The sequence below is a fragment of the Rhyacophila brunnea genome, unplaced genomic scaffold, assembly GCF_057557595.1.
Source record: "Rhyacophila brunnea isolate RB1 unplaced genomic scaffold, BYU_Rbru_1.0 scaffold_8, whole genome shotgun sequence".
Taxonomy (NCBI): domain Eukaryota; kingdom Metazoa; phylum Arthropoda; class Insecta; order Trichoptera; family Rhyacophilidae; genus Rhyacophila; species Rhyacophila brunnea.
This window is the reverse complement of record NW_028233350.1, coordinates 46,096,731-46,111,385: the sequence shown is the minus strand read 5'-3', so window position 1 is coordinate 46,111,385 and position 14,655 is coordinate 46,096,731. Positions and strand designations below refer to the sequence as shown.

Here is a 14,655-nt window from a genome sequence, read left to right as displayed (position 1 = left end):
GCAACTTCGCGGTGTTTTGATAAACAGTCTTTATTGTCGACCCTCATACATTGATTAGTACATCAATGCCCTTATAGAAGTATGTCATACCTGTAGAATGTGTTACCGTAGATACATGTGTAACTCGCTGATTAACGCGTCGTTGAATAACGCTGATATGGCCTGGGGTATTTATTGCCACATGATAATGACTTGATAGGTATTTAGGCGGCTCTCGTGGTGTAGTGCGTAACGCGCTGGCCTTTCATTCCAGAGTTCTGGGTTCAATTCCCGGTGAGGTCAAAATATATTTACATATTTTACTATGTAAATTCGTCAAGCCTGGGAGTTTTAAGCCTCAATTTTATTGAGCTTCTTTACGAGCTGTTTATTGGCGAATTTACAATCTGCCTGTAAGGTCGCCCAGTGTAATCATCGAATAAGCTAATAAGCATATTGTAAACACTCTACCGAGAAAAGTTGAAAGCCGGTCAACTTTACACGCTACACGCCGGCGTGTGGGCCTACTGCGTCTGCGCAGTAGAGCGCAGTACCAACCTCCCGGTAAAAAAACGAACTAAGCAACGAGCAACGAAGCAAAAGAAAAAAGCGGGCGATTCAGCTACTGCGATTTGACTAAAACACAAAACTTTCCATTCGCTGAGAAGCCACAAGCCAGTGACTATTTTGACAGAACGAGCCGAATTCTATACCTATTAACTAATAACTAACTAACTAATAAGTCATACGTTTACGTGTATTTTCTGTCTTACTGTATTTGTTCTGGTGATGCAGACTCAATTTTTTATCTGTAAGCTACTGCATCAGCCTAACAGACTCTTTGTTGAGTTTCCTGACTTTTCCGAGCACGCCATCGCTGAACTCTTTCATTTATAAAGCGGTTATGCTTAACTGATGATTCTTCTTCGTGTAAAACTTTTCTATTTTTTGATTGATTGCGTATGTTGTCTAAGATTACAGTAGGCAATCGCACCCTATCCTTTTTATAATCACCCTTAAATATATTGGATAAAACACTAATTTATCAATACTCTAATCATTCGATATGATGTTATCGCACTATATGTTGTAGCTGGCAAACTATTATGAGAGAAGTATTTTTTTACTACTCGAATACAATATACGATTCCACCGATTTTTAAAATTTAGAATTTTCATTTATGAGTGTGTTTAATACGTTTTCTTTCTGTCTCGCTCTCTCTCACACAATTTTTGGATTGAAAGCTCCTTTTATAACAGCCAAGTATCTATGCCAATATAAAGAGTGTACCTACCTCAAAATCCTATCTTTACGTAATTACCTATCAATCATCACATTAATTTGACGATGCTTATTTTTACATGTTAACTCGCAATCATTGCATTTTAATTTATTTACTTCACTAGTTTCTGAAGTTAGGAATTAAAAGCTCTTCCAAAATATGTATTTACAAATTTTATTTTATTATTTTAATAGATAATTATTATCTGAAAAATGATTGATGTCTGTCAGAACTATTCCGTCTTGTTGAAATTTTAATAAAAAAATATATTTCAACCCCTTGTTTTGTTTCTGTAAGAAAATTTGCATCTTAGGCTGCGCGCACACGGCAAAACGAAGTTTCGGATTCATCCGCCAAACGACGTTTGCGTTTTATTTGCGTTTTATTTGCGTTTTACTTGCGAGCCGATTGCGTTTTAAATGCGTTAATATTTCGACAATGCTGTCCAAGAGAAAACACGGTTTTCAAGGGGATTCATAAACGCCTTTTTTTGAAACTGCACCCTGCTGCGAGAGTATTTATCTTTCATTACAGTGGCGTACAAGGATAAATAAATCAATATAAAATCAGTACATAATATTGCATTATACCTACATTTATTTTCCCACTATTGCTTCTTTTGGAGCTGGACTGTTTTATATTGAAAGCGTTTTGAAAATTACCTATTGTTGAGCCTATTATATACCATCATCATCAATACTATCGACCGAAAGCCATAATATATTATAGTAAAAAAAAATACGAAATCTAACATAAATTTGGATATTTTATAGATAGGATAATACAATTTATCTATTACAGTTTGGTTTAGGCATAGCTTGATGAATTAAAAAAATGAACTTACAATATGTGTGATACGTATTTTTAATCTAAAGTTAAAAAAATAAGTAAGAATGAAAAAATGTGCACAATTTTGTCATATCGCCTAAAATATACCAATACTATTATGGTTTGGTAAGACAGGGCTTAATTGATTTTTAAAATCCAACCAATACCATCTGTAAATTGTAGTCGTATTTCAATAAGAACATATACAATTGACTGAAAAAGGTTAATGTGCACTATTTATGGCGGACCTTAACAGCTTACCTGCACCCTTCGCCACTGTACCTACATTTATTTTCCCACTATTGCTTCTTTTGGAACTGGACTATTTTATATCGAAAGCGTTTTTAAAATTACCTATTATTGAGCCTTGTATGTATCATCATAAACTTTGTCTGATTAATACTATCAACCGAGGGTACTTGATAGAGTTTGAATTTAAATTCTAATTAATTTAAGTTTTGTACTATTCCACTTGAGTATTTTTTTGCGATCAGGCTTTTGCCTTTCAACATTTTGCGCACTCGCCAATGGCAAATACACATTGACATCAAATTCTAGCTACAATAAAAAAAGATTATAACTTAATACACGAAGAAAGGGTAAAAACCTTATTACCTAGATACCTACTAAGTAAATGATGAAGTATAAAAACATAATATTTTGAATAATTTGAATATTTGCAGTGTTTCTAAAAAAACCCGTTGTAAATACGATTAATACATTCGGTAGGTAAGCGTATTAAAATGTCATTTCTCGTAAACAATAGTTTTCTCGTTGTGCAATATGTTGGGAGTTTAATAATATTAACTAATGGGAGATGTCACCAACTGTAACTACTCACTAAATAAAAAAAACGAATAAACAATGTTAAGGTATAGTTCGCAATATGCAAATTTAAATAATTTTTGATGAATACCTATATACCTATACCGAAAATATTTATATAAGTACCTATAGATACGTATTGAATTACCCACCTACCTATTCATATTATTATGAAATACATATTTAAAATAACACCATTCTTTTGGGAAGAATACAAGTAGGTGTGCATTTGGTTATATTCGATATTAAATAAGTATGTATCTTTAATAGAATCATGCCTCCTTTTTATGATTGTAGAATCTTTATGTAGGTATCGAATCTATAAAATATTTTTATTAAATTTAATCTGTTTTTAAGCGTGAAGGCTCGCCATAACTATAAGGTAAACTAAACCATTATTATTTATTTTGTAGTAAGTATGTACTTCTTTAATTATTTTTTTTATTAGTTGACACTTTTATCTTCTATAGATACACTAAAATGGAAACGGGTGCCAATAATAACATATTGAAGTGAGAATAATGAATACCTTCCTACTACTATCGATAGGTATGTTCCTGTGTACTTGTGTAGGTACATGTATATTTATATTAATTATTGTTTTCGTGTTATAATATATTATTTGCGATTAATTGATAACAAAATTTAGATAATTTATCTATTCACCCGCTACAGTAAAATCTATAAAATATTTTAATTAAATTATATCTGTTGCTCTACATTGCATGAACGCCACTGAAGCAATGGAGTAATTAATTATGTCATATAATACGTGCCATGAACATCCTACCTACCACATGTTCTTTTAAATCTTCCCATTTTTACATTTCACATGTACCTACCTATATTGTAATTGTTTCTTGTTTCACTTACGAAATGGATTCCGAAGAAGAGACGACATTGTTAATTCTTCTCTTGCATAGAGAGAAAAAGCTTACAAAAAATAGGAAATTTTGGATACATCCTATATTAAGAAATAGGTTTAGTGAAGGAAGTTTTTATAACTTAGTTGTTCAATTAAAGTCAGATGAATCAAAATTTTTTAACTATTTCAGAATGTCATTGTGCGCATTTCAACAATTACTAGCAGTTTTACAAAATAAAATAAAAAGATGTGACACAGTTATGAGAAAAAGTATTTCACCAGAAGAAAGGCTCGCCATAACTATAAGGTATACTAAACCATTATTATTTATTTTGTAGTATGTACTTATTTCATTTATTTCTAATTAGTTGACTGACACCTTTATCTTCTATAGACACATTAAAATGGAAATGGGTAATAATAATATATTATTAAAGTGAGAATAATGAATACCTACCTACTACTATTGATAGGTATCTGCCTGTGTACTTGTATAGGTAAATGTATATTTATATTAATTATGGTTTTTTAAATATATATTAATAATAAATAAAAGAACGTTTATTAATAATATGTTTTAAATGTTTATTTGATAAAAGATACTCTTATGCCGGGTCCACACTGGCAACATGTCGCGCGACAACCTCGTTAAATTTTACGATAATTATCATACTTATCGTAAAATTTAACGAGGTTGTCGCGCAACATGTTGCCAGTGTGGACCCGGCATTATATACTTACATTGTTACATAAAATAATATAAAATGATTACTAAAATCTACACAAAACAAACAAACTGTGCAAATAAAAAACCGCTGTTAGATTAGTTAGGTACCTACTATAATATTAATCGAAAATGTCGTCGAAAATTGCTGAATTGTCACTTTTGTCGGACGATGGGGAAAGCGGTTGCCCGGTCTCTTGATGAGAGGATAAGGAGAAAGTGGGTGGAGTGGAGAAAGCAGCCGTGTATTTAGACGTTGAAGGTACAGGATTATTGTAGGAATTGTTACGGTTTTCAGCGCGTGTCATTGAATTATATTTTTTCAGCACCTCGATAATTTCTACTTTTGCATCCAATTTGTATGTATTTGATATAGTATTAAAATCTTCTCGCAGCGGGAAGAAGAAATGGTTATAAATGTTTTCATTGCTGTTACTCGATTGTTCCTTATCCATCTTCACTTCAAATCGTTTAACCAAACAATCGATGACTTTGTCATGGGGTGATATCATATATTTACTCTTTTTTGGTTTACTGGGAGTAATCTCGTAATTTTCCTCTCTTAAATCCTCTGCGTCTAAACTTCCCACAGTCATCCCTTTGTCTTCAACTTGCGGCATCAAAAATGACAGTTGTTTGAAGTATACATATGGTCGTTGGCGAGGTGCTGCGGATCCACTTTTAATTTTCTTGTTTCTAGTGACATCTCTGTGAAACCCGTCCTTTAAATTTTTCCACTTTCGTTGAAGTTGTTGTGCTGAAATTTAAAAAAAAATACAGTTTGATTTTTTTCCTGTTTCAGATATTTAGCCACTGGGTGTTCGTTCTCGGATCTACATTATTCTTATAGATGTGGACTCTCTACAATAAGGCTGATCGTTCGAGATGTTTGCCAACAAATTTGGCTTACCCTGAAAGGTAGTTGCATTCCAACACCAACTGAAGAGAAATGGCTCAAGATTTCGGAAGGCTTCAAGACGCATGCCAATTTCCCTAACTGTATTGGAGCTATTGATGGGAAACACATCAGAATTATTAAGCCAGCTGATAGCGGCTCTTCGTATTATAATTATAAAAAATATTTTTCATTGATCTTGCTCGCCGTATGTGATTCAAATCAAATGTTCACATTTGTCGATATAGGATCTTACGGTCGTAACTCTGATCCAACTATTTTTGAAGAAAGCGTATTATATAAAAAGATACAGGAAAATACTCTCAATATTCCACCACTTCGACAAATCTCAAATGATGGGCCATTATTACCATATTTGTTTGTTGGAGATGAAGCTTTTAGCTTATCAGAAAACATGTTAAGACCATACGGCGGGCAAAATTTGGATGAAAAAAAGAGGGTGTTCAACTATCGTTTATCTCGTGCAAGGAGAAATATTGAATGCGCATTTGGAATTTTAGCAAATAAGTGGAGAATCTTTCACAGACCATTCGATGTTTCTGTTGCTTTCTCCACAGACATAGTAAAAGCGTGTTGTATACTGCATAATTTTGTACGTGAAAGAGATGGTCATAATTTAAAAAATATTGCTTTACCATTAGTTCTCCAAAATGTTGGACAACCATCTAATCGGCAAGAAACAAGAATGATAATTTCAATGCGAGACCAATTTTCAGATTATTTTGTGAGCGATGAAGGGAAATTAGAGTGGCAATATAGTAGAATATAAATAATATGCATCATAGTCTTAGTTAAATATATTATTTTTTCTCCTATTTCTATCTCCATGGTTACCTTCATCTGGTACCAGTGTTGCCATATTTTTCCCTGTGTAATATATTTTATAATTCCCTGTGTAATATATTAGTATTAGCTAGTATTAGTATATTAGTAAGTAATATTGCACTTTAATGGTATAAATTATCAACAGCTATTGGTGGTAATTGGTAAAATATTATATTGTATTAATATGTATATTTATATTTGTATATAAAACCAGATCAAATGTTTCTTATACACATAAATTTTGCGTGTGGACAATGGACTAGTTGATTTGAAACCTTTAGTAAGTAGGCATTATTGAAAATACAAAGATGGCAATACCTACCTACTTTAATTTAAAACATAAATGTATATAGGTACATAGGTATATATAGATAAATGCTGTTATTTAATTCATTTAGGATATTATTGATTTTTCTAGATAAGTACGTAGTACCTACTTTAATTTTAAATATTTGTGCCCAAGTTGGGGGAGCGGTCGTTTATGAAGAGTGGGTTCGATGCCGCGGATGTACCAAAATACACGTTGGTTTTTTAAATGTGTCTTATGTGGCTTATTGCGTTTTATTTTAATTAACTACCAAATATGTTGAAATTTTATTATAGTACTATAGAAAATGTGTGTTCTTATTATTTTTCTTGATTATTATTTAAAATAATATTATGGACAATGTAGTTTTAATTTCGGTTAACCTACAATATTCATGTCAAAATATAACGTATAACATTACGTAATAAAACCATCGTAATACAAGGGACACACAGCAGACAATTAATTGGTAGGTAAGTATATTATAAATACAATTATATCATATAGGTAGCTATATTATTTATATGTAGTTTTGTATTGTAGTATTCAAAATGAATTAAATAACACCATTTATCTATATAGGAAGGTAGGTACATTTATTTATAAACCCTAACTCCGGATATTAGGTATATTACAGTGGCCAAATGTTTTTTGTGCACACAATAATAATAGAAGAAACCTACACAATAAACTGACATAATTTCTATACAAAATCATTACCATCTTGAAACGTCTTTTGTCTTTTTTATGAAATGCAGTCTCCATAATATCACCACCAAAATACAACGGATTTGTAATTGATTTATTTCAAAACACTACATTTTAGTTATTGATTTTTAATTATATTTAGGACATATTGGTAGGTACTGCGTACTTTATATATAAAGATCAATATTATCCTAAATGAATTAAGAAATAATAACTGCATTTATCTATAGGTATCATCATCATCAGCCGGGGTCAATCCACTGCTGGATGAAGGCCTCCCCAAGCTTTCTCCAACTCTCTCGGTCCTGTGTCGTTCGCTGCCACGTATTTCCGCCGAACTTTACCAGTTCGTCAATCCAGCGGCTTTTAGGGCGACCCTGTGGCCGTTTCGTACCCCTTGGGTACCACTGGATGACGGCATTTGTCCAGCGGCCGTCCTTTCGGCGAGCAATGTATCCCGCCCATCTCCATTTCAGCTGTTTGGCAACGTCTATTACATCGCGTACTCTTGTCTGCTTCCTAACCCATTCGTTCCTCTTACGGTCCTTTCGCGTGATGCCCAACATGCACCTCTCCATGCCTCGCTGTGTGACTCTTAGCCTTTGGACATCTCTCGTGTTGAGGGTCCACGTCTCGCAGCCATACGTGAGCACGGGTAGCACACATTGGTTGAACACCTTACGCTTAAGACATAATGGTAGGTCACTCTTGAAGATAATATTCAGACGTCCGAAAGCACTCCATCCGAGCTTTGTTCTTCGAGCAATTTCATCGTGCATGCTTCCGTCTATGGACACCTGCTGTCCGAGATAGACGTAGCTGCTGACTTGCTCGAGTTGGGTGCCAGAAATACAGATAATTGCAGGGTCCGAAAAACAGTTCCTCATCACTTTTGTCTTTGAGACATTTATCTTTAGACCGACCGTTTGACTGACATCCGCGAGTTCTTGCATTCTACTTTGGAGTCTATAGGTATACCTCGGTAAAAACATTTATTTTTTAAATTTAAAGTAGGTATTGCTATCTTTGTATTTTCAATAACACCTACTTACAATAAGTTTTAATTCAATTAGTCTACTGTCCGCATGCAAAATTATGTGTAGGAGAACATTTGATTTGTTTTTTTATACTTATACCCAAGAGAACATTTTTCATATAATATCTATATTTTTTTTATTCAAATGATTTAATCAGATTATAATAATCTGATTAAAACATTTGAAACCATTGTATGTTAATACAGCGTAAAGACCCAATGGGTTGGGCGAATGGCTAACAAGTGACAACATTCTTCGCAACAAGTTTATTTATTAATATAATTTCCATTCCAGTGGAGCCCAATGTGTTTCGCTTTGGAGCAAAAATGTTAATTATTTAGCTAGGTACCTACTGTATTCTGTTTACTAAGTATTCACACATACATGATTTATAAATAATAATATGTAATGTTTAATAATAATGTGTAATAATATGTAATATTAAATATATATAGGTCATACCACAGAACTGAGTAATAAGATATGCGAAAGCCAGTCACCATCGACCAAGAATCTGAAGCCAGCAACGCAAGAAATACTAAGCCCGTTTAGTGTCTTCGAATATTGCCAATATTGAATGCGCGTTTCGTTTATGTTAGAAACTTTAATGCATATTTATGATACATAATGTAAATATTGAAAATAACATATTCTTTATCACGTGGTTGTTGACTATACTACTACTACTACTACTACTACTATGACTTATAGATATACCTACCTAATATAATGTTTTCCTAATTCCCACCAATAAATAGCTGGCACTACATATTATTACTAATAAAAATCATCAATTATCTATACTTACATGATTCCAATATATTACACAAGGAATTATAAATCTGGATCTATGTAAAAGAAGTGCCTATGTCAAAATTGTCTAATATGTAGTTAAGTGTTGAAAAGTTCTTAAAAATTTTCAATAATTGCTTTATTTTTTAGTTTTGTCCAAATTATTTACTTGTATTAAAAACAAAAAAAAATCTATAGTGCATCATTATTGTTAAAATTATCAATTAACAAGTCTGAAAGGTATTAAACAATCGCTTGTACTGGAACTAGCTAAATAATTAACATTTTTGCTCCATAGCGCAATACATTGGGCTCCATTGAATGGAAATTATATTAATAAATAAACTTTTTACAAAGAATGTTGTCACTTGTTAGCCATTCGCCCAACCCATTGGGTCTTTACGCTACTACGTACTTATCTATAAAAATCATTAATATCCTAAATGAATTAAATAACAGCATTTATCTATAGTAAAAGTTAAAGTAGGTAGGTATTGCCATCTTTGTATTTTCAATAATGCCTACTTACTAAAGGTTTCAAATCAACCAATCCATTGTTTACACGCAAAATTTATGTGTATAAGAAACATTTGATCTGGTTTTATATACAAATATAAATATACATATTAATACAATTATTCATAATGACTTCATTCAAGCACAATAGTCGCAATAATCAATGATCTCCAACTACGATTGATTTATTAATAGTATATGCTTAGAGTATAGAAATATGTATATGGTATTTTGCCATTTATGATTTATAAATACACTTGCGTCCATTCAGACATTTACACTGGGATGATATTAGGTACTTATATGTTTGAAAGGGTAATATTACAAGACACCTGCATTAAAATTTATTATTTACACCAAAACAATTATCAATCTATTATTTACTGTATAAGAAATGTTTAAATTATACATATTCATTAGTAAGTAGGTATAGAAAAACAATTTTCCCTCCAAATGCGCATATAACAACTAGGTATACCTCAAATAATTAGTTCGTACCAAGAAAAATACTGTTGTTCGGATAGGTTAATCATTAAATCCCTATCTTGGTTTTAAATTTTTAGTTGATGAAACTGATTCCTATGAAATGTAGGTATTGTATAAAAAAATCGTGAAATTATATTTCAAATGTTAATACCGATAGCAGATACTTAGTATTTTTGTTGTTGTTGTTATATTGTTTCAATTGTTGTATCTATGTATAAAAAATATAAACACTTACCAATTGCAGTTTTCTCTTTTTTTTCCTTCTCCTCGAAATCCTGTATAATTTCTTTACACAAACTCACCCACGCATTTTGTTTAATTATTTTATTGCTATAGTCTGCACACTTATAGTTCCAAAGACATGGGTGGTTTTTGATCGCCACAATAAATGAATCCGTGTCACAATCCATAACGTCTTAATCACAACGTAGTCTGAACTAAACTAATTGTTATTTAGTTTAAGTAAAAGAACTTTCTATAAAAGGGTTAGCGAAAAAACAAAAATGGTAAGTATTTGGTATTTTTTTAAAACAAAGCCGTTTCAAGAAATCTGCCAGGACCGAACTTTTGAAAGCTGAAATTTATGGGGGCGCGTATTAAGAAATATTACTGATTAACCACATAATTATGTTCAGAAAGGCCTAATAAATTTTATTTACCAATGACAAACTCATGACCGGATGAGTGGGTATTTTTCATTAAAAAAATGGTTCCATGACAAAACAGGACAGTGACAAAACAGAACACCTGGAGAAAACCTGGCTGTTCTGTTTTATCATGTTCTGTATTGTTATTGTTGTCGAAGTCATGATGAATTGTTTGCAACCAGAAAGATTCACTTGAATGCTTAATGCTTATTTGGACTATGTCTGCATTTGCGTATAGCTAACAAAAATCCGCATGAAAGTCATTAAAAATAATTTCTACACTATGAAAATATCATCAAATTAAAAAACGCTTTCGATATAATATAACAGAATTCTATTCCAAATCAAGCAATAGTGGAAAAAATAAATATAGGTAAAATGGTAAAAAAGAAATACTTAATAATTATGTAGGTAATGTTTACATATTATATTTTTATATTTTATTTTTCTTAGTTCGCCACTGGCGACAAAAAAAAGTTTTTTTTAAATTCTTCGGATAGTGCAATAAATAAATTCTTGTTTGTCGAACACAATAAGGCACATATTGTATGACATAATTTATTACTTTAGTCCGAAAAAATTAAAAAAATCTTCCTTCTTTCTTAATTAGTGTCATCAAGAATTTCACAGTGGCGTTAATGCAATGGGGAAAACAGATATAATTTAATTAAAATATTTTATAGGTTTTTTGTATATAATTTGTTAGAACAATGTAATATATTATTATACCTATTGTATCTTTTATTAAATAGACATTTAAAACATATTATTCATAAACATTTGAAATATCTCCCCTTAAAATCTGTTCATATTTCCAATAGAATATTATTGCTTAGAATTCAATAGCTACATATTAAAAAGATAGCTATTGTAATGAGACTATATCAGGTAATTTCGTGTTAGTGTACCTACTAATATTTCAATCTATTTTTTATGAAAGGTGTTTTGAATTCATAACTACCAACTTTTTTTGAATATGTAATTGAATATGGTACTGTAGCGGCTAAATAGATAACTTGTACCTATTAATACCGACAGAACTGTCTGCCTTCAGCAAACGGCCCCTCTAGGGTACGAAAAGACCGGATCATCGCCCTCCAGTCTATTAGTCAGCTGGTCTTGAATAAGTAAGTAACCCTCCTCCTAGCTACCATTCAAATATAATAATAATATTAAATAAGTAGTATTAATTATAATAATATTAGTCAGTCAACCTTAAAGGGTTAGATACATCGCGTGATGTATACAGGTCGATCGGGATTGGTTGAGATACCTCATACGATATGTCGCATAGCCTGTCGACGCTCCAAGGACAGGAGCAAACAGGATAAAAAAAATCTTTATTAATAATTTATTAATAAATAATAATAGTACTAAACTTAAATCAATTAGAATTTAAATTCAAACTCCATCAAGTACCCTCGGTCGATAGTATTGATGATGATGGTATATAATAGGCTCAACAATAGGTAATTTTCAAAACGCTTTCGATATAAAACAGTCCAGCTCCAAAAGAAGCAATAGTGGGAAAATAAATGTAGGTATAATGCAATATTATGTACTGATTTTATATTGATTTATTTATCCTTGTACGCCACTGTAATGAAAGATAAATACTCTCGCAGCAGGGTGCAGTTTCAAAAAAAGGCGTTTATGAATCCCCTTGAAAACCGTGTTTTCTCTTGGACAGCATTGTCGAAATATTAACGCATTTAAAACGCAATCGGCTCGCAAGTAAAACGCAAATAAAACGCAAATAAAACGCAAACGTCGTTTGGCGGATGAATCCGAAACTTCGTTTTGCCGTGTGCGCGCAGACTTATGCAAAATTTTGTCACTTTAACAGCAAACCTAATCGCTTAGAATGCCATACGGTGCCACGAAATTAAATTTGCATTAGTAGGTAAGACATTTAATATTAAATATTCAATATAATAGTATTTAAGTTTATTTTGATACCTATCACTCTTTTCAATATTAAATAAAACCTAATAATATACCGATATTAAATAGTTATGACCAGTTTTTAGGTCCACGTAGGTACCTATTTATCCGTGGAACAATATTAAAACAATATGTAACTATTTTGTATACAAATATTATATGTATTTTATTACTAACATTCTTCTTTCAACCATGTCCGATCATAATGAGATCATAATATGGGCCTCCACAGAGTGGAGGTTTGTATTAACAGATTTTGTTTTTACGAGAAATGGATGTCATTCACTTGCTCAACCTATTAGGTCCGTACTCTCACTCATACATACATTGAAAAACAACAAGTGTAGGTACTTTTCAGACCCAGAATTCGAACTTGGGACCCACGATGCCATAGGCCGACGGTTAAGCCGCGCGGCCATCGTGGGTACACTGGTGAGATTGATGAGATCAAGAGATTGATTGTATGAATTAAGAGACTTGATTCGAGTGGAATGACGATTGCCTATGTAGAGTAAAGGACTTGTGACGATAGTAGTGCATTGCGTGACGGAATCGATGAGTGAGTGAAGATTCATGCATTGTCGTTCAAATTTTTATATAATGCAGTATATATATATATTACTAGAGATATTGTCGCAACTAACAACACATAACAGACCCTACTGATCTAGTTATGATTGAAAAAATTCTGACAATCATTATCGCTCTATTGTTGTGTTTTGACAACAAAACATACATATTAAAGTGTGGAATGATTGCTAAATATTTCTTGCAAAAAATAAGGATATCTATATTATTTTAGAGTACTAGTTTGTTTACTGTAGTTTAGTTTAGAATAATTATTTATATGAAGGGAAAATTTTTGTGATTTATGCAGAATGTAGAAATATATTATATTAATATGTTAAACGGATAAGTCATTTTTTGTCCAATTTGTGGAGTGGGTGTTATGTGCCTAACTACACTATTTTACGTGTAGGAGTAAAATATTATGCTTTTGGTAAACTTATCAGGAGTAGGATAGATTCGCATTAGAGATAAGCCCAGTCCAGACGAGGGAAATCCTGACACATAACAACAAAGCAAGTCATTACCGGAAAGCCAGTGTATGTTGGTACTCAGATCGTATGACCAAACAACAGGGCTACATGTTCAAGTACAAATGTTTACTTAACGCATCATACAAATAACGTTTAACGTTTAGCCATACCGTAAATAAGCAAACGCATGGGGATATACGAGTCGTTCATTTTCAAAAAGAGTTAAGGAAAGTAGGTATATTCTATATTATTAATATACTATTTCTTTTATACATAACGCAATTTGATAAACATTTCCAGTAAAAGCAACCAGTTAACATCGTCGTAATTAAATAGGATTCCCATAGTTTAATTTATAGCCTCCACATCCTGAAACGGGACCCAAGGCTAATATATTTGTCGCCCCTCCTACCTATCACTAAGGTTAAAAGGAGTATGACTCTCTACAGTAGCGTTTTCCAAATGGAGTTCACGATAAAAAAATAATGGTATTTAGTGTATTTCTAATACTTACAACTCTTTGAATTATGGAATTATTATCGAGTAATGACACACAATTAATAATTGCATCACACTACCACATTTTTTTTTAAATATAACCATGATTGAAAGAAAATAGCGCCATAGCCGACTTTTTTATTATTAGTGTGTTTATCTCACTTATCTGGTAGACTTGCCACGCCAGGCCCCCTAAGAACCCGGGCCCCCAGGTTAGAGCCCTGTCAGCCCCCTTTTTTGGTGGCCATGGCTTAATTAGTAAAGCACATTGGCCTAAATCCATTAATTACAGGTTCAAATCCCGTTAGACGAGGTATTTTAATCAGTTTCTATCTACTACTTAGTAGTTTTAATTCATTTTACTCTTAACATAATGTATTCTTTATTGCGGATTGAGAATAACCATGCCTAAGGCTTTATATAAAATAAAAAACT

The 14,655-nt window shown here is 32.1% G+C and overlaps 1 protein-coding gene across 1 annotated transcript; it reads right to left on the bottom strand.

Moving 5' to 3' along the window:
• Positions 1 to 4,626: 4,626 nt before the first annotated feature.
• On the bottom strand, positions 4,627 to 10,526 carry LOC147064292 (uncharacterized). Its single transcript, XM_085958691.1, has 2 exons — positions 10,327 to 10,526; positions 4,627 to 5,261 (listed from the first exon to the last, which is right to left on the bottom strand). Exons 1-2 carry the CDS (start codon positions 10,499 to 10,501, stop codon positions 4,627 to 4,629), a joined length of 810 nt encoding a protein of 269 aa, XP_085814817.1. The 5' UTR covers positions 10,502 to 10,526.
• Positions 10,527 to 14,655: the final 4,129 nt, after the last annotated feature.